Source organism: Canis lupus, chromosome X, assembly GCF_011100685.1.
Source record: "Canis lupus familiaris isolate Mischka breed German Shepherd chromosome X, alternate assembly UU_Cfam_GSD_1.0, whole genome shotgun sequence".
Classification (NCBI taxonomy): domain Eukaryota; kingdom Metazoa; phylum Chordata; class Mammalia; order Carnivora; family Canidae; genus Canis; species Canis lupus.
This window is the reverse complement of record NC_049260.1, coordinates 55,345,857-55,373,638: the sequence shown is the minus strand read 5'-3', so window position 1 is coordinate 55,373,638 and position 27,782 is coordinate 55,345,857. Positions and strand designations below refer to the sequence as shown.

The 27,782-nt window shown below is 35.7% G+C and overlaps 1 protein-coding gene across 7 annotated transcripts in view; it reads left to right on the top strand.

Moving 5' to 3' along the window:
- The window catches only part of TEX11 (testis expressed 11), a 311,539-nt gene that overhangs the window by 90,549 nt on the left and 193,208 nt on the right, over nt 1–27,782 (top strand). For all 7 annotated transcript variants that reach the window (XM_038587641.1, XM_038587642.1, XM_038587640.1 and 4 more), the window contains 2 exons: nt 15,636–15,717; nt 19,052–19,130. In XM_038587641.1, coding sequence (XP_038443569.1) covers nt 15,636–15,717; nt 19,052–19,130 — 161 coding nt within the window. The remainder of the gene's footprint in view (nt 1–15,635; nt 15,718–19,051; nt 19,131–27,782) is intronic.

The following is a 27,782-nucleotide window of genomic DNA, read 5'->3' as shown; positions in this document are numbered from 1 at the left end:
CTTAACAAGAGACTTTTTGAAAAAAATTTTCTTTTGCATGAAATGGAAAGGGTTCTCTCTGCTGTGAATTTTTAGGATAAAGAAGGAAATGGTGATAAAATAGGCAGGTAATGGGATTTTGTTTAAAAAACAGTGAAGAGCTCCTGGGTGGCTCAGTCAGTTAAGTGCCTGACTGTCAGTCTCAGCTCAGATCTTGGTGCTCAGGGTCCTGAGTTCAAGCCCTTCATTGCTGTGGAGCCTACTTTAAAAAATCAGTCAATAAATAAACAAAAAATGTTAGTGGTTCACTTTTAGCTCACGTTCTTACATACATACATACATACATATATACCTCTACCCTTCTGGACAAAGAATATTGATAGGGTGATGACCATTTAAAAAGAGAGTTAGGGGTGTCTGGCTGGCTCAGGGGTGGAACATGTGGCTATTGGTCTTGGGGTTGTGAGTTCAAGCCCCCCCCACATTGGGTATAGAGATTGCTTAAAAATAAATCTTTACTTTTCATTTATTTATTTATTTATTTATTTAAAGATTTTATTTATTTATTCATGAGAGACACAGTGAGGGGCAGAGACATAGGCAGAGAGAGAAGCAGGCTCCTCGCAAGGAGCCGGATGTGGAACTTCATCCTGGACCCCAGGATCATGCCCTGAGCGGAAGGCAGACGCTTAACCACTGAGCCACCCAGGTGTCCCAAAAATAACAAATCTTTACATAAAAAATAAAAAGAGAGTCATTTAGGATCAATGTATTTTATTTGGGATCCCTGGGTGGCGCAGCGGTTTAGCGCCTGTCTTTGGCCCAGGGCGCAATCCTGGAGACCTGGGATCGAATCCCATGTCGGGCTCCCGGTGCATGGAGCCTGCTCCTCCCTCTGCCTGTGTCTCTGCCTCTCTCTCTCTCTGTGTGTGTGATGACTATCATAAATAAATAAAAATTTTAAAAAATGTATTTTATTTAATAAGGCAAATAATTATGCTTTTTTCCAGTTTCAATTTAAATTCCAGTCAGCATACAGTGCAATATTAGTTTCAGGTATACAATGTAGTGATTGAACACTTCAGTACAATACCTGGTGCTTATTACAAGTACACTCCTTCATCCATCACCTATTTAACCCATCCCCTTACCCACCTCCCCTCTGGTTTGTTCTCAATAGTTAAGAGTCTGTTTCTTGGTATGCTATTCATTCTTTCTTTTCCTCTTTTGCTCATTTCTTTTGTTTCTTAAATTCCTATATGAGTGAAATCATATGGTATTTATCTTTCTGTGATTTTTTTTGCTTAGCATAATACTCTCTAGCTCTAGCCACATCATGATAAATGTCGAATTTTCATTCTTTTTATGATTGAGTAATATTTGTGTGTGTGTGTGTGTGTGTGTGTATGTGTATACACATACCACATCTTCTTTATCCATTCATCAATTGATGGACACTTGGTCTATTTCAGTATCTGGGGTATGGTGAGTAATGCGCTAAATATAAGGGTGCATATATCCCCCCTGGGTAAATACTTAGTAGTACAATTGCTGGATCCCAGGGTGGTTCTATTTTTAACTTTTTGAGGAACCTCCTGCTTCTTTCCAGAGCAGCTGCACCAGTTTGCATTCCCACCAATAGTAAAAAAGGGTTCCCATTTCTCCACATCTTTGCCAGCCAACACTTATTGTTTCTTGTGTTGTTGATGTTAGCCATACTGACAGGTGTGAGGTGATAATCTCACTGTAGTTTTGATTTGTATTTCCCTGATGAAGGGTGATGTTGAACATTTTTTCATGTGTCTGTTGCTAATCTGTATGTCTTATTTGGAGAAATGACTGTTGATGTCTTGTGCCCACTTTTTAATTGGATTATTCATTTTTGGGGTGTTGAGTTTTTAAAGATATGTCATGTATCAGATATGTCATCTGCAAATATTTTCTCCTATTCTGTAAGTTGCCATTTAGTTTTGTTGATTGTTTCCTTCTCTGTACAGAAGCTTTTTATTTTGATGAAATCCCAATAGTTTATTTTTGCTTTTGGTTCCCTTGCCTCAGGAGACAGAACTAGAGAGAAGCTGCTATGGCTGATGTCAGAGAAGTTACTATCTATGTTCTCCTCTAGGATTTTTATGGTTTTCTGTCTCACATTTACATCTTTCATCCATATTGAATTTATTTTTTGTATGGCATAAAAAAGTGGTCCAGTTTCATTCTGGCATGTTGCTCTCCAGTTTCCCCAACACCATTTGTTGAAGAGGCTGTCTTTTTTCTGATTGGATATTCTTTCATGATTTATCAAAGAATAGTTCACCATATGGTTGTGGGTCCATTTCTGGGTTCTCTCTTCTGTTCCATTGATCTGAGTGTCTGTTTTTGTGCTAGTACCATACTGTCCTGATCACTACAGCTTTGTAATATAACTTGAAGTCCAGAATTGTGATGCTTCCAAGCTTTGATCTTCTTTCTCCAGGTTGTTTTGGCTATTTGGGGTCTTTGGTGGTTCCATACAGCTTTAGGATTATTTGTTATAGCTCTGTGAAAAATGCTGTTGGTATTTTATAGGGATAGTATTAAATGTGTAGATCTATTTGGGTAGTATAGACATTTAAACAATATTTGTCCTTCCAATCCATGAGCATGAAATGCCTTTCCATTTCTTTGTGTCATCTGCAATTTCTTTCATCAGTGTTTTATAGCTTTCACAGTATAGGTCTTTTACCTCTTTGGTTAGGTTGTTTCTTAGGTAGTTTTTGGTGCAATTGTAAGTGGGATTGTTTTCTTATTTCTCTTTCTGCTGCTTCATTAGTGGTGTATAGAAATGCAACAGATTTCTGTATGTTGATTTTTGTATTCTGTGACTTTATAGAAATAGTTTATCAATTCTAGCAGCTTTTTGGTGGAATGTTTCAGGTTTTCTATATAGAGTATCAGGTCTTCTTTAAATGGTGAAAGTTTGATTTCTTCCTTGCCAATTTGATGCCTTTCTTTTTGTTTTGATGCCTGTCTGATTGCTGTGGCTAGCTCTTCCAGGACTCTGTTATATAACAGTGGTGAGAGGGCAGCCCAGGTGGCAGAGCAGTTTAGCTCTGCCTTCGGCCCAGTGTGTGATCCTGGAGACCTGGGATCAAGTCCTGAGTCAGGCTCCCTACATGGAGCCTGCTTCTCCCTCTGCCTGTGTCTCTGCCCCCCCGCCCCCGTGTCTCTCGTGAATAAATAAATAAAATCTTTAAAAACTAAACAAAACAAAAACAGCGGTGAGAGAGGACAACCCTGTCTTGTCCCTGACCATGGAGGAAAAGCTCTGTTTTTCTCCATTGAGAATGATATTAGTTATGGATTTTTCACATATGGCCTTTATTATGTTGAGGTATGTTCCCTCTAAACCTACTTTGTTGAAGGTTTTTATCATGAATGAATGTTGTTCTTTGTCAAATGCTTTTTCTGCATCTGTTGAAAAGATCATAAAGTTCTTATCCTTTATTTAGTGCTGTATCACATGGATTGATTTGTGAATATTGAACCACCCTTCCAGCCCAGGAATAAATCCCACTTGATCATGGTGAACGACTTTTTAAAATGTATTGTTGGATTCAGTATGCTAGTATTTTTTTTAAAAGATTTTTATTTACTTATTTATGAAAGGCACACAGAGAAAGGCAGAGACATAGGCAGAGGGAAAAGCAGGCTCCCTGTGGGGAGCCTGATGTGGGACTTGATCCCAGGACCCAGGGATCATGACCTGAGCCGAAAGCAGATGCTCAACCATTGAGCCACCCAGGATCCCTGTAAGCTAGTATTTTATTGAGAGTTTTTCCGTCCATGTTCATCAGACATTTTGGCCTGTAGTCCTCCTTTTTAGTGGAGTCCTTATCTGGTTTTAGAATGAGGTTAATGCTGGTCTCATAGAATGAATTTGGGAGTTTTCCTTCCTTTTTTATTTTTTGGAATAGTTTGAGAAGAATAAATATTAACTCTTCTTTAAATGTCTGGTAAAATTACCTGTGAAGCCATCTGGCCCTGGACTGTTGTTTGTTGGATGTTTTTTGATTACTGATTCAGTTGCTTTGCTTGGTTATCAGTTTGTTCAAGTTTTCTGTTTCTTCCTATTTCAGTTGTGGTAGTTTATGTTTCTAGGAATTAATCATTTTCTTCCAGCTTGTCCAATTTGTTGGCATATAGTTTTTCATAATATTCTCTTATAATTATTTCTGTTTCTGTAGTGTTGGTTTATTTCTCCTGTCTCATTTGTGATTTCATTTATTTGGATCCTTTCTCTTTTCTTTTTTGATAAGTCTGGCTAGATGTTATCAATTTTATTAATTTTTTCAAAGAACCAGATCCTGGTTTCATTGATCTATTCTGTTGACTTTTTTAGTTTCTGTATCATTTATTTTTGCTCTAATCTTATTTCTGTCCTTTTGCTGACTTTAGGCTTTGTTCTTTCTGTGGCTCCTTTAGGTGTAAGGTTAGGTTGTTTTTTAAGAATTTTCTTGATTCTTGAGATAGGTCTGTATTGCTAGGTACTTCCTTATTAGAACTGCTTTTGCTGCATCCTAAAGCTTTTGTACTGTTATGTTTTCAATTTCATTTGTTTGTTGACTCATTCATTGTTTAGTAGCATGTTGTTTAACCTCATTTTTTTTGTGGTCTTTCCAAATTTTTTGTTGTTGTTGACTTGTAGTTTTAATAGTGTTGTTGTCAGAAAAGGTGCATAGTATGATTTCAGTCTGATTTGTATTTGATGAGGCTTGTTTTGTGACCTAATATGTGATCTATTCTGAGAATATTCCATGTGTACTTGAAAAGAATGTGTATTTTGCTATTTTAGAACAGAATGATCTGAATATATTTGTTAAGTCCATCAGGTCCAGTGTGTCATTCAGAGTCCTTGTCCATTGCTGTGAGTGGGGTGTTAAAGTCCCCTACTATTATTGTATTATTATCAGTGAGTTCCTTTGTATTTGTTACTAACTGTTTTATGTATTTGGGTGCTCTCATGTTGGGTGCATAAATATTTACAATTGTTATTTTCTTGCTGGATTATCCCCTTATTATTATATAGTGCTTTTCTTTGTTGTTACAGTCTGTTTTAAAAGTCCAGTTTTTCTGATATACTATTTAATTTTTTTAAAAGCTAACCATTTGTGTGATGGATGTTTCTCCATCCCCTTAATTTCAATCTGCAGGTGTCTTTAGGTCTAAAATGAGTCTCTTGTAAGCAACATTTAGATGGGACTTGTTTTCTTATCCATTCTGACACCCTATACCTTTATATTGGAGCATTTAGTCCGTTTACATTTACAGTAATTATTGTATATAGTGCCATTTTATTCATCGTTTTTTCATTGTTTCTGGAGTTTATCTCTGCCCCTTTCTAGTCTTGCCACTTTTGGTCTTTCTTTCCCACTCAGGGTCCCCTTTAATATTACTTGCAGGGCTGGGTTAGTGGTCCTGAACTCCTTTAGCTTTTGTTTGGGAAACTCTTTATCTTTCCTTCTATTCTGAATGATAGCCTTGATAGATAGAATATTCTTAGCTACAGATTCTTCCCATTCAGTATGTTGAGTATATCATATCACTCCCTTCTGGCTTTCCATGTTCCTGTTGAGAAATCTCCAGCTAGCCTTATATGTTTTTTTTTCTTGTAAGTTAAGGACTTCTTTTGTCTTGCCATTTAGAAAATTTTTTCCCTATCACTGTATTGTTCCGACTTAATTACAATATGTCTTGGTGTTGCCCTGCTTTTTTTTATTTTGATGGGAGTCCTCTGTGCCTCCTGGATTTGGCTCTCTTTCCTTTCCCAGATTAGGGAAGTTTTCAGCTATTTTTCTTGAAATAAATTTTCTGTTCCCCTTTTCTTCTTCTGCTAGAACTCTTATCATATGAATGTTATGATTCATGGAACCACTGAGTTCCCTCGGTCTATTGTCATGTTGCATAATTCTTTCTTTTGTTCAGCTTTATTATTTTCCATTATTTTGTCTTCTAAGACACTAATTTGTTCCTGTTTCTCCCAGCTTGCTGTTCATTGCATGAAGCCTGTTTTCAGTTTTGTTTATTGCATTCTTCATATCTGATTCTTTATGATTTTTAAATTTCATTTATTTATTTATTTTTAAAATTTAAATCTTAGTTACCATACAGTGCAATATTGGTTTCTGGAGTAGAATTCAGTGATTCATTATTTACATATAACTCCCAGTGCTCATCACAAGTGTCCTCTTTAATATCCATTACCCATCTAGTCCATCCCCACTTATCTCCCACTATCAACCCTCAGTTTATTCTCTATTGTTAAGAATCTCTCCTGGTCTGTTTCCCTCTCTCCTTTTTAACTCCCTTTCCATATGTTCATCTGTTTTCTTTTTTTTTCATCTGTTTTCTTTCTTAAATTCCACATATGAGTGAAATCATATAGTATTTGTCTTTCTATGACTTATTTCACTTAGCATAATATACTCTAGCTCCATCCATGTCATTGCAAATGGCAAGCATTCATTCTTCTTGATGGGTGAGTAATATTCCAGTGTGTGTGTGTGTGTGTGTGTGTGTGTGTGTGTGAATGCTGCTATAAAAATAGGGGTGCATGTACCCTTTTGAATCTGTATTTTTTGCATCCTTTGGCTAAATACCTAGTAATGCAATTGCTGGATTGTAGGGTAGCTCTATTTTTAACTTTTTGGGGAACCTCCATATGTTTTCCAGAGTGATTGCACCAGTTTGCATTCCCACTAACATTGCAAGAGGGTTCCTCTTTCTCTGCATGACTGATTATTTTTTTTAACTCTTTTATCACTGTGGTAAGGGTCTCACTGATGTCCTTTATTGTTTTCTCAAGTCCAATGAGTGTCCTTATGATTCTTGCTGTAAATTCTTTATCAGCCATATTACTTCTGTCTGTTCTACTTAGATCTCTGACTGTGGCCTTATCTTGTTTCATTTTGGATAAATTCCTCTGTTCTTGCATTTTGTCCAAATCTCTACCTTCTCTGTGTTAGAGAAGCCAGTTATGTCTCTTGTTCCTTCTTCAGTATGGCCTCTTCTCTCCCTTTAGTTCTGGAGTTTGTTCTGTCAGTTTTTAGGTTGACTTATGTATTTAGAATGACTTTTTAGTTATCTAGTTGTGTTCATATTAAGTGTTGAGCCTAAGGACCTCTTACTCCCCCACTATCCTCCTCTCCTCTATATGGATACATTTTATTAATTTTTTATTTTTAAAAAATATTTTATTTATTTATTTGACAGAGAGAGAGCACAAACAGGGGGAATAGCAGGCAGAGGGAGAAGGAGAAACAGTTGAGTCCCCGATGTGGGACTCGATCCCAGACCCTGGTATCATGACCTGAGCCAAAGGCCCATTAAGCCAAAGGCTTAATTTACTGAACCGCCGAGCATCCCTTTACTGATACATTAAAACTTTTTTTCAGCAGACTAGAAGCATAAAAATAAATAGTTTTATTAACCAGAATATTAAATTTCCCAAACAGACCGTTTATTTTAATTATATTTTCCTGAAATTTATATCATGTGGATGGGATTATTTCATGCTGGAAACCTTTTTTTGGGAAAACTTTTTAAACATTAATTTTTTAATTAAAAATATTAATAGAAATAAACAGTTTCAAAAATGCATGTTTTTTGTATTTGCTAAGATGCAATTTCCACCCCCTCTCCCTCAAAGAAAGGCCAGGAGAACTGAGAAGATTGCATACCAGCTATATGCCTTCTTGCCAGCACATATTATTCACTGGATGCAAAAGTTGCAGTTTTTATAGCAATTATTACTCTTATTCCTGAATTACCACATTTAATAGCCTAATTATTAATCCTGGACATAGCTAAATTGGGTGCATTAGGATTTCAGTAGCAATATATACTTGAAAATATTGTATTTAGTAATAATTTCAAACTTACAGAAAAGTTGCAAGAGTGAGAATAGTTCAAAGAGCACCTATATATATGGGGTGTCTGGGTGGCATAATCAGTTAAGCTTCTGACTCTTGGTTTCAGCTCACGTAGTGACCTCAGGATCGAGGCCTGTGTTGGGCTCTGCTTAACATGGAATCTGCTTGAGATTCTCTCTCTGTCCTTCTGCCCCTCACTCTGCTCATGCTCACTCACTTGCTCACTTTCTCTGAAATAAGTAAATAAAATCTTTAAAAAATAACACCTATAAATACCCAGATTAATCTGTTATTCATATTTGTGTATTCTCTTTCCATATTATTGAGGGACTATAATCCATAATATGTTCATATTATTGAGGGATTTAATGTATATTATATGCCCACAATAATGAGCTTGACAGCATTTTTTCTTTTCAATATAGGATTATTCTAGAATCAGATATTCTATTTCTTTGTCATGTCTCCTTAGTCTCCTGTACTCTGGAACATTTCCATAACTTTTTTTTTGACTTCGTGTCATTGACGTGTTGGCAGAATACAGTAGCTTTCCATCTTGTTTTAACTGAAAATTCTTCTATTTGAGATTTATCTCATGATTAGATTTGGTTTATATTTTTGTGACTGGAATATGATACAAATGATGATATTGTGTCACTTCTCAGGATATTTCATCTGGAAGCCCATGAGGTCCATCTATTCCTCATTGGTGATGTCAGTATTGATCACCTGGTCAAAGGTGTTGTCCAATTTCTTCATTGCATATTTAATATTTTCCCATGAAACATAATTAATGGAGAGACTTAAAAATTATGTATATACCCTGTTTCTCATTAAAATATCCCTTCAGAGTTAGTGCTCTTGCTTAAGCTAGTTCTATGATTGTTGCCAAATGATCATTTTTTTAAAATTTATTTTTAAGTAATCTTTACACCCAGTGTGGGGCTCGAACTCACAACCCCTAGCATCAAGAGTCACATGCTCTACTGATTGAGCCAGCTAGGAACCCTGGCAAATGATCATTTTTTGAACTTTAGCACTCCCTCCACATTTACCAGTTGGCAGTCAACATTCTAATGTAAGCAAGAATTTTCCCTTCTCCCATTATTTAATATTTATGTATTTACTTACTTACTTACTTATTGGTTTATTTCATTTATTATCAGTATGGATTTGTGTATTCCTATTTTTTGACTGATTTATAATTATTCTTTTTAATTATCAGTTTTATTGAGATATAATTGACATACAGTAAACTGCACATATTTAAGGAATAAAATTCGATGAGTTTTAACATGTGTATTTGTACCTGTGAAACAATCACAATCAGGATTGTGCATATATATACATCACTCCTCAAAGTTTGTTCATGTCCTTTTGTCAGCCATCTCTCCCACTTCTCTTAAGTAACAGCCTGATCTGCTTTCTGCATAATAGGTTAGTTTGCATTTTCTAGAGTTTTATACAAATGGAATCATAGAGAATATATTGTTTTATATGGCTTCTTTCAACATAATTCTGAGATTTATTCATGTTGTGTGTATGCATATTTCCTTATTGTTGAGTAATATCTCATTTTAGGGATATATACCATAGTTTCTTTTTAATCTACTTTGTGTTTATTATTATAGTTACTTCTGCTTCCATTGACTAATGTTGGCATGGTATATCTTGTGTCCTTTTCACCACTTTTCTTTGTGTTTAAAGAGTATGTCTTGTAAGCTGCGTATAGTTTGATCTTGCTTTTTTTGTCAAATCTGACAATCTCTGCCTTTTAACTGCAGTGTTTAGAATGTTTACATATGATATGATTATTGATATGGTTAAGTTTGAGTTTATCATCTTATTTATATTCTAATTGTCCCATTTATTCTTTATTCCCATTTTCTTCTCTTTCTACCTTCTTTTGGATTATTAGAATACTTATTCAAAATAGTTAATAATGTTAATTCTTCTCTAATTTCCTGGTTGACCCTTTCATCTTTTAGCAGGATGCTCTTTAACCTCCACGTGTTTGAGTTTATTCCAAGTTTCTTCTTGTGACTGAGTTCAAGTTTCAAAGCATTATGCTCTGAAATATGCAAGGGACAATCCCAATTTTTTGGTATCGGTTGAGACGTGATTTGTCACCCAGTATGTGGTCTATTCTGGAGAAAGTTCCATGTGCACTTGAGAACAATGTGGTATTCAGTTGCGTTTGGATGTAAAGTTCTGTAAATATCTGTGAAATCCATCTGGTCCAGTGTATCATTTAAAGGTCTTGCTTTTTGGAGATGTTGTGCTTAGAATATCTGTCATTTGCAGAAAGTGCCATGTTGAAGTCTCCCAGTATAAGTGTATTATTATCTAAGTATGTCTTTGGTTATTAATTGATTGATATACTTGGCATCTCCCACATAAGGAGTATAAATATTCATGATTGTTAGGTCCTCTTGTTGGATAGATCCTTTAAGTATGATATAGTGTCCCTTTTTATCTCTAACTACAGTCTTTGGGATAAACTTTAATTCATCTGATATGAGGATTGCTACCCCTGCTTTCTTTTGAGGACCATTTGAATGGTAAATGGTTCTCCAGCCTTTCATTTCTAGGCTGTAGGTATCCTTAGGTCTAAAATGAGTCTCTTGTAGACAACAAATAGATGGGTATTGCTTTTTTATCCAGTCTGAAACCCTTCGTCTTTTGATGGGATCATTAAGCGCATTCACGTTCAGAGTTACTATTGAAAGATATGAATTTAGTGTCATCAAAATACCTTCAGTCCCTGTTTTTGTGGATTATTTCTTTGGGTGTCCTCTTTCTTTTCCAGAGTCCCCCTTAATATTTCTGGCAGAGCTGGTTTGGTGGTCACATATTCTTTCAGTTTTTGCCTATCTTGGAAGCTCTTTATCTCTCTTTCTATTCTGAATGAGAGCCTTGCTGGATAAAGTATTCTTGGCTACATGTTCTTCTCACTTACAACCCTGAATATATCCTGCCAGCCCTTCCTGGCCTGCCAGGTTTCTGTGGACAGGTGTGCTGTTAATCTAATATTTCTCCCCATATAAGTTAGGGATCTCTTGTCTCTTGCTGCTTTAAGGATTTTCTCTTTATCTTTGGAATTTGCAAGTTTCACTATTAAATGTCGAAGTGTTGAATGATTTTTATTGATTTTACAGGGGGACCTCTCTATCTCCTGGATCTGAATGCCTGTTTCCTTCCCCAAATTAGGGAATTTGTCAGCTACGTTTTGTTTTCATACGTTTTCTGGTCCTCTGTCCCTCTCGGTGCCCTCTGGAACCCCAATTAAATAGAGATTTTTCCTTGTGAGGCTGTCATTTATTTCCCTTAACCTTTCCTCATGGTCTTTTAATTGTTTTTCTCTTTTTTACTCAGCTTCCTTCCTTGCCATCAAATTGTCTTCTATGTCATTCACTCGTTCTTCTACCTCATTAACCCTCATCGTTAGGACCTCCATTTTGGATTGCATCGCATTTAATTGATTTTTAATTTCGGCCTGATTAGATCTAAATTTTACAGTCATGAAGTCTCTTGAACCCTTTATGCTTTTTTTCCAGAGCCACCAGTAGCTTTATAATTGTGCTTCTGAATTGCCTTTCTAACCTCGAATTATAATCCAAATTCTGTAACTCTGTGGGAGAGAGTACTGTTTCTGATTCTTTCTTTTGTGGTGAGGAGTTCTTTTTAGTCATTTTCCTCAGTGCAGAGTGGCTAAAAATGAGTTGTACTTGTTAGAAGCACAAACTCTTCTCCCTGTAGTGTTCCAGCTGTTGTCTCTTTAAATCTCGGGTCAAATTCGTAGGTTTTCAGGATGATTTGAAAGTTATCTAGGTAAGTTGGTGGGGACAGGTGACTTGGGGACCCTACTTCTCTGCCCTCTTACCCCACTCCTTGAATTTATTTTTGTGTATGGCAAAAGAAAGTGGTCCCATTTCTTTCTTTTGCATGTTGCTCTCCAGTTTTCTCAGCACCATTTGTTGAAGAGACTGGCTTTTTCCTATTGGATATTCTTGCCTGCTTCATTGAAGATCAATTGACCACGTAATAGTGGGTTTGTTTTTGGATTTTCTAGTTTGTTCCATTGATCTAAGTGTTTGTTTTGTCAGTGCTATACTGTTTTGATTACTACAGCTTTATAATACAACTTAAGGTCCTGACTTGTTATGCCTCCAGCTTTGCTTTTCTTTTTCATGTTGCTTTGGCTATTGGGAGTCTTTTGTGGTTTCATACAAATTTAGTATAATTTATTCTAGTTCTGTATAAAATACTATTGGTGTTTTTATAGGGAATAGAATTTTCAATGAGAGAGAGCACACACATGAGCAGGGGTGGGGGTACAGAGAGAGAAGCAGACTCCCTGCTGAGTGGGGAGCCCGACATGGGGCTCAATCCTGGTACCCTGAAATCCTGACCTGAGCTGAAGGCAGATGCTTGACCAACTGAGCTGCCCAGGCACGCTGGGAATAGGATTTTCTATATACAATATCATGTTATCTGCAAATAGAAATAATTTTACTTCTTCCAGTCAGGGTGCTTTTTATCTCTTTTTCTTCCTTAATTGCTAGGCAAACATGTCCATTACATTTTTGAATAGAAGTGGCAAGAGCAGACTTCTTTTGCTTGTTCCTGGTCATAGGGAGAAATCTTTTAGTATTTTACCATTTGGTATGGTGTTAGCTGTGAGTTTTTCATAGATGCCCTTTATCAGATTGAATAAGTGCCCTTGTATTCCTAGTTTTTTGAGCATTGATAGAGTTACTTTTAAGATATTTATTTATTTATTTATTTACTTGAGAGAGTCAGAGTGAGAGAGAGTGAGTAAATGGAGAAGAACAAAGGGAAAGAGACAAGCAGACTCTATACTGAGCACAGAGTGTGACATGGGGCTTAATATCTTGACCCTGAGATCATGACCTGAGCCAAAATCAAAAGACACTTAACTGAGCCACCCAGGTACACCATGATAGAGCTACTTTGGATAACAGTGTGACATTACTTGATAAATTTGAACTTAACCATATCCAACCACCCAGCAACTTCACTCCTATGTATATACTTTGGAAAAATGTTTTTGCATTTGTATGCTAGTAGAATTGTACAGAAACTAATGCCATGATTGTTCAAAATAGGAATTGGGTTGAAAATAACTTTGGTATCTAAATTAGAATAGGTAAATTTTGATATACTCATGCAATGGAATACCATACAGTAGTTCTTCTCAAACTTGAGCATGCATAAATATTAACTAGTTTTCCTATTAAAACACAGTGTTCTTGAAGCACCTGGGTGGCTCAGTGGTTGAGCCTTTGGCTCAGGTCGTGATCTCGGCTCCTAGGATCGAGTTCTGCATCAGGCTCCCTGCAGGGAACCTGCTCTTCCCTCTGCCTATGCTTCTGCCTCTCTGTGTCTCCCATGAATAAATAAATAAAATCTTAAAAAAACAAACAAAACACAATGTTCTTATTTATTTTCTTACTAAATAAGTACTAGAATTTATGTTGAAATGGAAACTTTTCATAATGCAAATCAATAATAATTATTTTACCCATTTTCTTAAAAATAATACACACATATACACAATTTATAGGGCCTACACATATTTTCTGATTCGGTAGATTCATGGTGAAACCTGCATTTCTAATAAGTTTTTAGGTAATGCTGATCAAGGAATCCTTTTTGAGGACTATGGTATATAGTAATTAAAAGAAATAAATTCTCTGTATCAACATAAATGAATCTGAAAATCATGACATTGAATGAAAGAAGCAAGTCCAAGAAGAATTTATATTTTGTTTAAGTGAAGTCAAATGCAGGCAAAACTAAACAATATATTGAGTATCTATAAAGAAGAGAAAGGGAATTACTGCACAAAATTCAAGGTGGTATTTACCTTTGTAGGGAAGACAGGGAGTTATAAATGGGCAGGAGTATACAGGCGGCCTGTAATGATTCTGTTCCTTTACCTGTGTGATTAGTGCATGGGTGTTTGTTTTATCATTATTCTGTAAACTATGCATACATATTTTATATAATCATGTGTGTATGTGATAAACTTCACACTAAAATATGGCAAAATTATCTTTAAAGCTCGCCTGAAAACTGGATGACAAATAAGAGGCAGGATAAGTTTAGGAAGAGCTTCATAAGAGGCAGCATATTACAGTGGAAAAATTATGGCCTTTAGAGTCAGAAAGATCTGAATTCAAAATTCAACTCTACCACTTACCAACTATGTCATTGTGTTACTCCATCTGGGCCTCAGATTTCTCATCTACAGAACAGCATTTATAAATACCTTGCCTTGAAAATTCATTGTACCTGGATCCTTTTTTCCAGTAAGTGTTTGGCAAAAAGAAAAAAAGACAAGTAGAAATCTAAGGAATAAGAGTGAGAAACAACAGTGAGAAAAGTTACAGAAAAGACAAGGATATATATTTTTAAAGATTTTATTTATTTATTCATGAGAGACACACAGAGAGAGGTAGAGACACAGGCAGAGGGAGAAGTAGGCTTCCCAAAGGGAGAAGTAGGAGCACAGGGAGCCCAATGTGGGACTTGTTCCCAGGACCCCCTGACCACGCCCTGAGCTGAAGGCAGACATTCAAATGGTGGGCCACCCAGGCGTCCCAAGGATATTAATTATAGGGAGAAAGCTGATGGATTTAACGGATAGTCAGTTATGATTTCTGAAAGTGTAGTTTCAAGAGACAAGGATAGATCTACAGTGCAAATGTTCATAGAAGTGAATCGATGATTATACAATGAAAGCAAAGTATTGTCCATTCTCTGGAGTTGTTTGGTAATGAAATCAAAGGGAAAATCAGAATGTCAACTTGTGTTAGTAGACTAAAGGAAAACAGATCCTGCCAAGCTCTTGAAGACCTGTACATCTCTGAAGATAAAAGGTAATTGAATCTAAGACCTATTCAAACAATGTCTGTTAGGAAATGTGTCAATGCAATAAATTAAAATTTGCAACCTTGGTTTATTATTTGTATTGATGGCATCTCTTTTCGCAAACCCTTTTAATACCAGTGCATACTTTCCCTAACTTTCCATTCTTAAGGCATTTCACACATAAATTGCTATAATTATTTGCCATGTTTGGAACTAAAGAGTACAATGTTCATGTAGAGGCTAAATGGCTTTGTAGAAAGAATGGTTCTCTTCTGTGGACCTATACTTCACTTTTAATCTGTGCCAGCTGTTTAAAGATGTATCCTGTCAGGCAAAAGTGGAAACAGGCAAGAGACCACAGATAGTGTAGAACCAGCTAACAAGGATTTGGAAAAACCATTTAGAGTACATTGTTATTAATAGTAAATATAACAGGTATATCCTATAGTGAAGAAAATATGTTTTCATTTTATTCAGCCATGTTTCCAAAGGACCTCAGTTGTTATTAAAATCTCAAAAGAAAGCAAGTATAATTGACATGTGGAGTTTTACTCATCAAATCAAGAATGTGGCCTTACGTTCATGCAGTTTAAGTGTTGATCTTGCCATTAAATGCTTGCCACTCAATCAAATGTTTAAATATTTTTTCCTTGTGTTATTTCATTTAGATTAAATAAAATATCAGAAAATATCCTCAGGGATAAACTGGATTTTATGATCTGATCTTTTATAATTTCGATTTTCTTTGATCATGAGTCATTCTGCTATGGTTGACTAAAACAGGCAATTGCTTGAAAATTTTCTTTTACATTCTACAGTTTTAATGTCATTGTGATTTCCTGTTTAAAATAGGAACATTTAAATCCATCTGGGCTTTTCTTCAAGATGAAAATCCTCTTGAAGAGTGAAAGAGCTAATGAAGAACTCCTTGAAGGTATCATCTCTGTGTGTGAAGAACACACAATTTTGAAATATCATTACCAGTTTGTTGAGTATAAGATCTCTTATAGTATGCTAACAGTAAGTGCAATTTGATGGTGACTGAGAAGGAAATTGATCACATGGGAAAAAGAGAAGCTTGTTAGCTAGGAAGAAAAAGAGAAGAAAGAGCGAATAGTTGCAAATTTAATAGGTAGTTAAAAAGAGCTGAATAAAAACTATCAGGGTTTGTTTGTTGGTTTTTTCGTTTAGCAAAAATTGCAACTGCCCTTTTGAAGTTGTGCACCATTGAAAAAGATTAACTTTGGATGGAATAAGCCTTTGCTGTGCTTTGCTTTTTTTTTTTTTTTTAAGATTTTATTTAGTTATTCATGAGAGACAGAGAGAGAGAGAAGCAGAGACATAGGCAGAGGGAGAAGCAGACTCCATGCAGGGAGCCTGATGTGGGACTCAATCCTGGGACTCCAGGATCACGCCTGGAGCCAAACTCAGACACTCAGCCGCTGAGCCATCCAGGAGTCCCTGTGCTTTGCTTTTTGTAATTACTTGTATAAACATTATAATTACTTGTAAAAACATTTTCTTTTTCAAAATTCTTTTTTTTTAAAGATTTGTTTATTATTTTAGATGGGGGGAAAAAGGAAGAGGGAGAAAGTCTTAAGCAGACTCTGCTAAGCGCAGAGCCTGACATGGGGCTCAATCTCACAACCTAGAGATCACAACCTGAACTGACACTAAGAGTCCGATGTTTAACTGGCAATGCCAACCAGGTGCCCCTTTTTCAGAATTCTTAGGGTCTAAAATGTATACCTCACAGAGTAAACATCCTGATACACATCTTTGAGTCATTTGGCAAGTCACTTAACTTTTCTGTGCTTCAGTTTGTTTACCTTTAAAAGAATTACAGTGAGATGAGCACTGGGTGTTTTACTGTATGTTGGCAAGTTGAATTTAAATAAAAAAAATAAAAGATTTAAAAATAATGTCTACTTCATTGTGTTATTTTGAGAATCCTTGAGAAAATGTATATAAGGCATTTAGCAGCATGCCTGGTGCATATTTAGTGTGCCAAACCTATTATTGTAGCTATTATTATTATTGTTACTACTGCAAAAAGTCTCTCTATGAACACTGGCCCCTGTTAAGTATTTCAATTATGTTTAGCCATAAAAATAATATAAATTCTTTTGATATGCATATGCTTTATTTTTGTAATATAAAAATATAGTTGCATTACAGAGCTGCATTATTTTTATTTTTACTATATAAAATTATATGCTAGTATAACTATTTCATAAGTAATAACAATTTTTAAAAATATTTTATTTATTCATGAGAGACACAGAGAGAGAGAGAGAGAGAGGCAGAGACACAGGCAGAGAGAGAAGCAGGCTCCATGCAGGGAGCCCGACGTGGGACTCTATCCTGGGTCTCTAGGATCAGGCCCTTGGCTAAAGGTGCTAAACCGCTGAGCCACCCGGGCTGCCCAGTAATAACACTTTTTAATAAATAGGATAGTAATCAAATTTGGTAGTAGCTCTAAATTTAGTGCTAATTTAGTACTTTTGAAACTTTGTGACCTCTAGAATTTTAGCTAATCACTAAAAGACCTTAGAATCTTAAATATAAAGAGGATTCTGTATCTCTAGGTAGCAGTATCATCTCAGTATACACAGGTTGAAAAATGTTAGGAACCAGGAAGACAGCTCCACTTTTATATAATTTATATTATATATAAATATAAATGTGGAGGTGACTCCACATGTCAATATGGGGGTGAATAAACCAACTAACCAATTAGAGGAATAGGCTTAACTCAAACCAATACAATATAGGAAGAGCAGAGGGATTATGGAGTCACCTACTTTAAAGTTCATTAATTTTAGATTAGAATCCCCCATTACAATATTTATCAAAATGCAGATAAAAAGCAGAGTTTAAAATGAAATTATTCTTTACGCCCATATTGTTTTTATTTAATCTAGTCTCTTGATATTCAGAGTAATGAAGTCACAATGTCAGATTACAAATTAGGACACTTCCCTGATTCCACATTTTCTATACCTTAAAATATTATCTTTTATTTTGTTGTATTGAGAGAATGTATGAGGCTTGCATTTTTGTAGTCTGTTCATTTCTTTGCTAGTGGGAAGTACTTTAATCTTAGAATGGTCAATCTAACTGCTGGCATTAGAATTTCACTGGTATTTTTTGTGGTAGAAAAAAGTGAAAAAAAAATATACAGAAATTTTTTTTTTATTATGAAAGAGTAGCATGTACCCCTTAAGGAAACTTTTGGAAAATATTAGAAATATCCATAGTCTCACCATTCACTGGAATATAAGTTCCTTGACAATAGGGATTTTTGTGTATCTTGTTCACTACTGGGTTCTTAACACCAAGCATAGTTCCTGGCACACAGAATACACTCCTTAGGTATTTGGTAAATGAATAGTCTGAACACAGTCTTTTTCTAGCAGCTTGATAATTTATTTTCAACATTTTCTCTATTTTGGTTAAATTTGTTTGTTTTATAGAATTTTGACCATATAGTACATTCAGGCTTTATTTTCTGATTTTTCACTTCCTAATCTTAGAAACATTTTTCATACTAGAACATATTTACTTTTTCTGTTATTTCATATTCAACACTTTTAATGGTTTTTGTAATAGTTTATCACCTGCTTATAGTGGACACTCAATAATATATTTCCTTTTTATTATTATTATAATCTGATTTTAATATATTTGCTTATAGACATTTTCCATTATTGCAGATGACTTTTCAGAAGTACACTTTTTGCAGTAGAGGGAATATGTAATAATAACAGTAGCTGTCATTTATTGAATGCTTACTAAGTGCTAGGTACTTTGCTATGTAATTTGCATTCATTATCTCATGTAACCCTCTCAACAAACCTAAGAGATTAGTGATATATTCCCATTTTACAGATGATGCAACAAAGGCACAGAAAAACTAGTAACTTCCCTGTAGCCATATAGGTGGCAGGTGGGTTTCAAATATGTCTATCTGACTTCAGGTATCAAGCTTTTAACCACTGTGTTCTTAGCATACAGTATTGCCAAGTTGCTTTTCAAAAAGATTGTACGAAGTTACTTTGCCATCCATAGAAGAGTACCTGTTTCACTACATTCTAGCATTTGATGTTACTATTTTATAAAAAGATTTTGATAAATTATTAGGTATATGGCATGGTATATGGAAAATGTTTAGAAAGTTGATTTTGGACAGAGGGAAAGTATTGAAAATTGCTAAGCTTCCTCAGAAATGAAACTGATGTGATTATTTCATTTTTTATCTTTTTTAGCTGTCATGGAAATATTACATCTTGACATGTCTCTAGACTTTTGTCTGAATGTTGCTAAACTGCTGATGGATCATGAAAGGTACAGTAGAATTAGTTTTCTTTTCTCTAAAGACATATTTTTAAAGATTTTCTCTTTTTCAAAGGTTTTCATTGATATATATTGAATATATCCATTTATATCCATCCGTATTCACAGAGCACCACATCTGCTATTGTGCTGATCAAATTAGAAGATGGAATTGCTTACTTAATGATTTAAATAGTCAATAGTCAAGTTAATTTTAAAATTTACCCTAAAATTTGAAAAATAAAATGAGAAAGGAATAAGGTAGTCAGGGCTGTATAAAATAGGAGTTAGGCCTAAGTTAACCTCCAGGGCAATGTCATGTAGAACAGGAAGGCATGAGCAAGTGCAGTTCTATGAGTAATACATCTCTCTGGCTCTCTTTTTATGGGATTATTAATGTCAAAAGGGACTTTCAAGTATTTACAGACCTCTTAATGGTTCCCAGACTTCAGTATGCATCAGAATTACTAGGGAATAGGTACTTGAAAAGATGCTCAACATCATTAGCCATCAAGGAAGTACAAATCAAAACCACAATGAGAAACCACTTTGCACCCACTATGATGGCTATATTCAAAAAGACAGATAACAGATGTTGGCAAGGATGTAGAGAAATTGTAACCTTCATAACACTAATGGTGGGAATGTAAAATTGTGCAGCTGCTTTGGAAACAGTCTCTTAGTTCCTCAATAAGTTAAATAGAGAGTTACCTTATGACCCAACAATTCCACTCCTGAGTTAAATAGGAAAGGTATGTCCATAAAACACATGTGATGTTCATAGCAGCATTATGCTTAATGCTTTACTGTGGAAACAATCAAAATGTCTATTTTTTTAAAGATTTTGTTTATTCATGAAAGACAGAGAGAGCTCTCTGACAGAGACATAGGCAGAGGGAGAGGCAGGCTCCCTGTGGGGAGCCTGATGCAGAACTCGATCCCAGGACCCCAGGATCATGCCCTGAGCCGAAGGCAGATGCTCAACCACTGAGCCACCCAGGCATCCCTTATAATTATAATAATTATTATTATGTTTCTACAAAGCTGAAGCACAAAATTTTTTCTTACATACAATTGATACACATTTTCCAGTAATTTCTAAGGCTAGTTCTGCCATGTGGTAACATCAAAATCTTTTACTTTACAGTTCTTCCCCACTTCATCCTAACATTGTTCATTAGTCTGATCACTTCTAGTTCATAAGTATGGTAACTGGAAATGAGCACAATACTACAGATGTGGTCTAACCAAGAGTATCTACTTTTCATTTTTTAAATGTTCTAAACCTGCACTATCCAATATTGTAGCAACTAGCCACATATAGCTATTTAAATTTAAACTAGCTAAAATTAAGCAAAATAAAAAAATTTAGTCCCTTAGTCACCCTAGATATATTAGGTCTCATTAGCCACGTGTGGTGAATGGCTATAGCTTACTAAACAGTGCAGATAGAGGACAATTCCGTTATCATAGTAAGTTCAACTGAGCAGCCCTGTTCTGGAACCTGTTTCTTTTAATGAAGCCAATGTTAAGATTAGCTATTTTCTCACAACCACAACACATAGTGAATTTACTGGGCTTAGAATATTAGGTGTTTGCAATATCAATTGCTCTTATCTCTGAATTCCATGTCCTTTACTTTTATGATTGAATAAGTACCCAATGGCCACACTATAAGGAAAACTAGTTCTTTCCTGTTCTGTGTTTTTCTCATGTGGATTTTTTCTCTGTGAGTCTCCTTTACTACTTACACAAAACATTTCTTGTCACTAAATATGTGGATCCCCCACACCAAGCAGTTAGTTATCTGTAACACTAGTTGGGTGTCCTACAATTCAACTCAATTTTGACACTACCTACCTGGCGAATAGCATCAGATCCCACAGGTTAAGGGCTTGGCCTCACAAGACTGCCCCCTCCCCACATACTTCAGAAGCCAGTTGCAAGCCTAGGTTATCATCTGTTTTTGACCAACTGGATATATATATAGATCAGAGAGGTTCTAACACCTCCCTCCTCAGGTTCAATTAGTTTGTTAGAATGGCTCACAAAGGGCAGCCCGGGTGGCTCAGTGGTTTAGCACTGCCTTCAGCCCAGGGCGTGGTCCTGGAGTTCCGGGATCGAGTCCCACGTCAGGCTCACTGCATGGAGCCTGCTTCTGTCTCTGCCTCCCTCTCTCTCTCTCTCTCTCTCTCTCTGTCTCTCATGAATAAATAAATGAAATCTTAAAAAAAAAAGAATGGCTCACAAAACTCAGGGAAACACTTAACTTATGTTTACCAGTTTATTGAGGGATATGATAAAGGATACATATGAATAGCCAGATGAAGAGATACATAGGGCAAGGTCTGGGAGAATTTTGTGCACAGGCACTTCAGTGCATATGGAGTTGGGGTGTATTACCCTCCTGCTGTAAATGTGTTTACTAACCTGAAAGCTCTCTGGACTCTGCAGTTTTGGAGTTTCCATAGAGACCTCTATATGTAAGCATGATCAATTATTAATACTATTTCCAGTCCCTCTCCCCACTCTGGAGAATTTGAGGTAGAGCTAAAAATTCTAAGCTTCTAATCATGGCTTAATCTTTCGGGTGATAAGCCACCATCCAGAAGCCACCCAGAGTAACCTCAATAGAATGAAAGATGCTGAATTTATAGGAGTTTTAGGAGCTCTGTGTCAGGGATGAGGTAAAAAACAAATATTGGAACAAGAGATGTTCTTAGTGTCTTATTACTTAGGAAATGACAAGGGTTTTATATCTCTGTGCTAGGAACTGGGGGCAGAGATCAATATATATTTTCTATTATCCCACATAAATATTTTTAAAAGATTTTATTTATTCATGAGAGACAGAGAGAGAGAGAGAGAGGCAGAGACACAGGCAGAGACAGAAGCAGGCTCCATGCAGGGAGCCTGATGCGGGACTCGATCCTGGGACCCCAGGGTCATGCCCTGGGCTGAAGGCAGACGCTCAACCATTGAGCCACCCAGGCGTCCCTATCCCACATATATTTTATAAGCTATTAAGTTTCAATCTAATTTTTATAGCATGTTTTTTTTCAGTTCTAATCCTGTGAATTTTGATTCTGTCATATAGTGTTCTTAACTACTCTTTCCAGTTTATGTTATCTTCAGATTTTGTGGGCATTCTACCTGTCTTCATCTCACTCACAGTAGCAAACTTTCTCTTAAAGGACATGATAGTATATGTTTTAGATTTCTGGACCATGCAGTTTCTTTTTCTTCTAATTTTTTCTTCAAATTTTTATTTAAACTCTAGTTAACATGTAGTGTAATATTGGTTTCAGGAGTAGAATTCAGTAACTCATCAATTACACACAACACCCGGTACTCAACACAACAAATGCCCTCTTTAATACTCATCACCCATTTAGCCCATCCCCTGCCCACCTCCCCTTCATCAACCCCGAGTTTGTTCTCTATTGTTAGGAGTCTCTTATGTTTTGCTTTCCCCTCTTTTTTTTTCCCCTTCTCATACATTCATTTGTTTTGTTTCTTAAATTCCACATGCAAGTGAAATCATGGTATTTGTCTTTCTCTGACTTACTTCACTTGTATAATACTCAATTCTCCATCTACATCTTTGGAAATGGCAATATTTCATTCTTTTTTATGGCTGGGTAATATTCCATTGTGTGTGTGTATATATATAACACATCTTCTTTATCCACTCATCACTTGATGGACATTTGGGTTCTTTCCATAATTTAGCTATTGTTGGGGCACCTGGGTGGCTCAGTGGTTGAGCGTCTGCCTTTGGCTCAGGTCATGATCCTGGGGTCCTGGGATAGAGTACCACATCAGCTCCCCATGGGGAGCCTGTTTCTCCCTCTGCCTATGTCTTTGACTCTCTAATGAGTAAATAAATAAAATCTTTTTTAAAAATTTAGCTATTGTTGATAATGCTGCTATAAACATGGGGGTACATGTGCCCAAAGAGTTTGCCATCTGTGTTCTCCTCTAGGATGTTGATCGTTCCTGTTTTACACTTAGGTCATTCATCCATTTTGAATTTCTTTTTGTATATGATCTGAGAAAGTCATCCAGTTTCATTCTTCTACATGTTGCTGTTCATTTTTCCCAACACCATTTGTTGAAGAGATTGTCTTTTTTCCATTGGATATCCTTTGCTGCTTTGTTGAAGATTAATTGGCCATATAGTTGTGGGTTCATTTCTGGGTTTTCTGTCCTGTTCCATTGATCTAAGTGTCTGTTTTTGTGCCAATACTATACTGTCCTGATCACTATAGCCTTGTAATATAACTTGATGTCTGGAATCATGATGCTTCCAGCTTTGTTTTTCTCTATCAAGATTGCTTTGGCTATTTGCAGTCTTTGGAGGTTCCATACAAATTTTAGGATTGTTTGTTCTAACTCTGTGAGAAATATTGTTGGAATTTTCATAAGGATGGCATTAAATGTGTAGATTGCTTTGGGTAGTGTAGAAATTTGAACACTGTTTTCCGATCCATGAGCATAGATTCCATTTCTTTGTGTCATCTTCAATTTCTTTCATCAGGTTTTATCTTTTTCAGGGTATAGATCTTTTACCTCTTTGTCTAGGTTTATTCCTAGGTATCTTAAAGTTTTTGGTGCAATTGTAAATGGGATTGATTCCTTGTTTTTTCTTTCTGCTTCTTCATTATTGGTGTATAGGAATGCAGCTTACAGGTGTATAGGAATGCATACAGATTTCTCTAGGTTGATGTTATATCCTGCAACTTTGCTGAATTTGTGTATCAGCTCTAGCAATTATTTGGTAGAGTCTTTCAGGTGTTCTACGTAGAGAATCATGTTATCTGCAAATAGTGAAAGTTTGACATCTTCCTTGATGATTTGGATGCCTTTTATTTCTTTCTGGTGTCTGATTATTGAGGCTAGGACTTCCAGTACTGTGTTAAATAACAATGGTGAGAGTGGACATCCCTGTCTTGTTCCTGACCATAGAGGAAAAGCTCTCAGTTTTTTTCCCCATTGAGGATGATATATATGTGTGGGTTTATTTCTGGGCTGTTTATTCTATTCCATTGATCTATGTGTGTGTTTTCATACCAGTATCATACTATTTTGATTATTATATCTTTGTAGTATAGTGTGAGATCCAGGAGCATGATACCTCCAGCTTTGTTCTTCTTTCTCAAGATTGCTTTGGCTATTCAGGGTCATTTGTGGTTCTATATAAATTTTAGGATTCTTGTTCTACTTCTGTAAAAGAAAATGCCATTGGTATTCTTTTGTTATTTTTTTTATATCAGGGCAATACTGGCTTCATAAATAAGTTTCAGAGTGTCCCCTTCTCTCCAGTTTTTTGGAGGAATTTAAGAAGGACTGGCATTTATTCTTTAAATATTTAGTAGAATTTGAGAGTAAAGACATCTGATCCTGAGCTTTTCTTTGTTGGAAGATTTTTTTATTACTGCCTCAACATCTTTGCTAGTTATAGGTATGTAAGGATTTCTATTTCTTTCTTTTTTTAAAAAAGATTTTATTTATTCATGAGAGAGAGACAGAGAGAGAGAGAGAGAGGCAGAGACACAGCAGAGGGAGAAGCAGGCTCCATGCAGGGAGCCCGATGTGGGACTTGATCCCGGGTTTCCAGGATCAGGCCCTGGGCTGAAGGCGGTGCTAAACCGCTGAGCCACTGGGCTGCCCAGGTTTTCTATTTCTTAATGATTAAGGCTTGGTAGGTTTTTAGGAATTCATGCATTTCTTTTAGGTTATTCAGTTTGGTATGTAAGTTTTCATGGTAGTCCCTTAAAATTCTTTTAATTTCTGAGGTTGTAATGTCTTTTTTTTTTCATTTCTGATTTTATTCCTTTACTGTTTTTCTTAATCTAGTTAAAGATTTGTCACTTTTGTTTATCTTTTCAAAAACCCCAACTCTTCATTTCATTGATTTTTTTTCTATTGTTTTTCTAGTCTCCATTTATTTCCTTTTTAAAAAAGATTTTATTTATTTATTTGAGAGAGAAAGAGCAGGAGCAGGAAGAGAGGCAGAAGGAGAAGCAGACTCCCCACTGAGTAGGGAGCCTGACTCAGGGCTCAATCCCAGGACCCTGAGACCATGACCTGAGCCAAAGGCAGGCACTTAACGGACTGAGTCACCCAGGCACCCCCTATTTCATTTATTTCTGTTATAATTTTGTAATTTCCTTCCTTCTGGTAGTTTTGTAGTTAGTTTCTTCTTTTTCCTATTACCTTTAGTTGTAAATTGGGTTGTTGATTTGAGATCTTTTTTGTTATTGAATGTAAGCATTTATGATATAAATTCATCCCTTAGCATGACTTTTTTCTGTTTACTGTAAGTTTTGATAGGTTGTATTTTCATTTTCATTGTCTTAAGTTTTTTCTAATTTCCCTTGTGATTTCTTCATTTCATTGGTTAACTGTATTGTTTAGTTTCTACAAATCCTAAATTTTTTCAGTTTTTCAGTTTTTCTTCTGTTACTGATTTGTAATTTTAGACTTTTGTCATCAGAAAAGATACTCTGTATGATGTCTATCTTTTAAAATCTATTGAGGGACACCTGGGTGACACAGTCAGTTGAGTTTCTGACTCCTGATTTCGACTCAGGTCATGATCCTCAGGGTCGTGAGGTAGAGCCCCATGTCATGCTCTGTAGTGGGCATGTGCCTTCTTAAGATTCTTTCTCTCCCTCTCCCCACTGCCCTCCTCTTGCTCTCTCTGTCTCTCTCTCTCTCTGTAAAAACAAACAAATAACAAACAAACAAATAAATAAATAAATACATCTGTTGAGACTAAATCTGTGGCCTAACATATGGTTTATCCTGGAAAATATTCCATGTGCACTTGAGAAGAATGTGTATTCTGTTAGAATGTGCTATATATGCCTGTTGGTTTATTGTGTTGTTAAAGTCTTATATTTCTTACTTCTGTCTGGTTGTTCTACCCATTTTTGAGAGGAGATCTTGAAGTGTCCCACTATCTTTGAGTGCTGTTTTACCTTCAGTTGTCTTAAATTGATGGTCTATTATTAAGTATGTAAATATTAAGTATGTAAATATTTATATCTTTATGTAAAGATGTTATCTTTATTTTTTTAAAGATTTTATTTATTTATTCATGAAAGAGACAGGGAGAGAGAGAGGCAGAGACATAGGCAGAGGGAGAAGCAGGCTCCATGCAGGGAGCCCGATGTGGGACTCAATCCGGGGACTCCAGGATCACACCCTGAGCCAAAGGCAGACGCTTAACCGCTGAGCCACCCAGGCGTCCCAGATGTTATCTTTAAAGATGTAAATTGTTATATCTTCTTGCTTTATTGGATTTTTAATTAATACACAATGTCTTTCTTTGTCTTTTGTACCTTTTTTTGATTTAAAGTCAATTTTGTCTGATACTATTATAACCACCCCTGCTCACTTTTGGTTACTATTTGCATGGAATATCTTTTTCCATCATTTCACTTTCTACCTATTTGTGTCTTTGAATCTAAAGTGTCTCCTCTGAACAGTATATCATTGGATTCTGTTTATCCATTCTTCCAATCTCTGCCTTGTGATTGGAGTTTCATGCATTTACATTTAAATAAATTACTTAAAAGGAATGATTTTTTGTTATTTTATTGTTTTATATATATCTCATAAGTGTTTTTTGGTCCCTCATTTCTTGAATACTGTCTTTAAACCTGACAAACTTTTTTCATCAGTTCTACATTCTAAAGGAATTTATTGAATAGCAAACAGTTTGCACATAAGTGGACCATGAGCTGGATATGTCCAGAAATGTGTTTCATAGGGATGAATTAAGTGCCAACATTTAACTATTTTAAATAAAAATCTGAATTTCTGAGTTCTCAAAAAAATTGAAAAATCTGGGAACACTTGGTCAGTATTCCCACTGAGCAGCAATTATTTGGAGCTAAGTGGCCATTGCTACCTTTAGACATGGAGCATGTATTCTCCAGTTAGACATAGTCCACACGCTTCCTTATTTTCTACCTTATTTTTTGTGTGTCAAGTTGTCACTTGTCTTTTTTTGTGTTGTTGTTATTCTTATAGCAGATATAAGAGGAAAGTAAATTTTTATGCACCCATATCTCTTTTAAAAGTGAGAGAATGTAAGCAAGACTGAGAGGGCATTTCAAAAAAAATAAGAGAGAACAAATTTCTTTGTGATGGAAATAAAAGATTCTGGTGTGTTTAATATACAAAGTGTGTCTGTGTCTAATGAATACCATTTATAAGCTCATTATAACACAATATAAAGTAGAAACTATGGCTAGTGTACAGAAAAGTAATATGAAAACTTACTGAATAAAATAAGCAATCCTGTTATAAAATGCAATTTTATGTTATATATTAAGGAAAAAGATTGCCCAGGAGTCCAACAGTTTTACAGATGAGTTTACAAAAGAGTGTCTATTGAGAAAGGCATGAAATATATTAAGTTTCAAATGCAAATCTAATCTGAAACGCTGTTGGTTGAAGATATGGTTGGTAATTTATTGGACAGGTTGCTTTAAAAGGGTTATTTGTTTTTTGTTGTTCTTGCACAGGCAGAAGTAATACTGCCCAGTAAAGCATATTTATTTGTGGTGTCAATGAGAATTTTGATATGACAGAACTTTTGAACACAGTTCCTGTGTTTTACAAATGTAATGTTGATTGGTCAACATAATT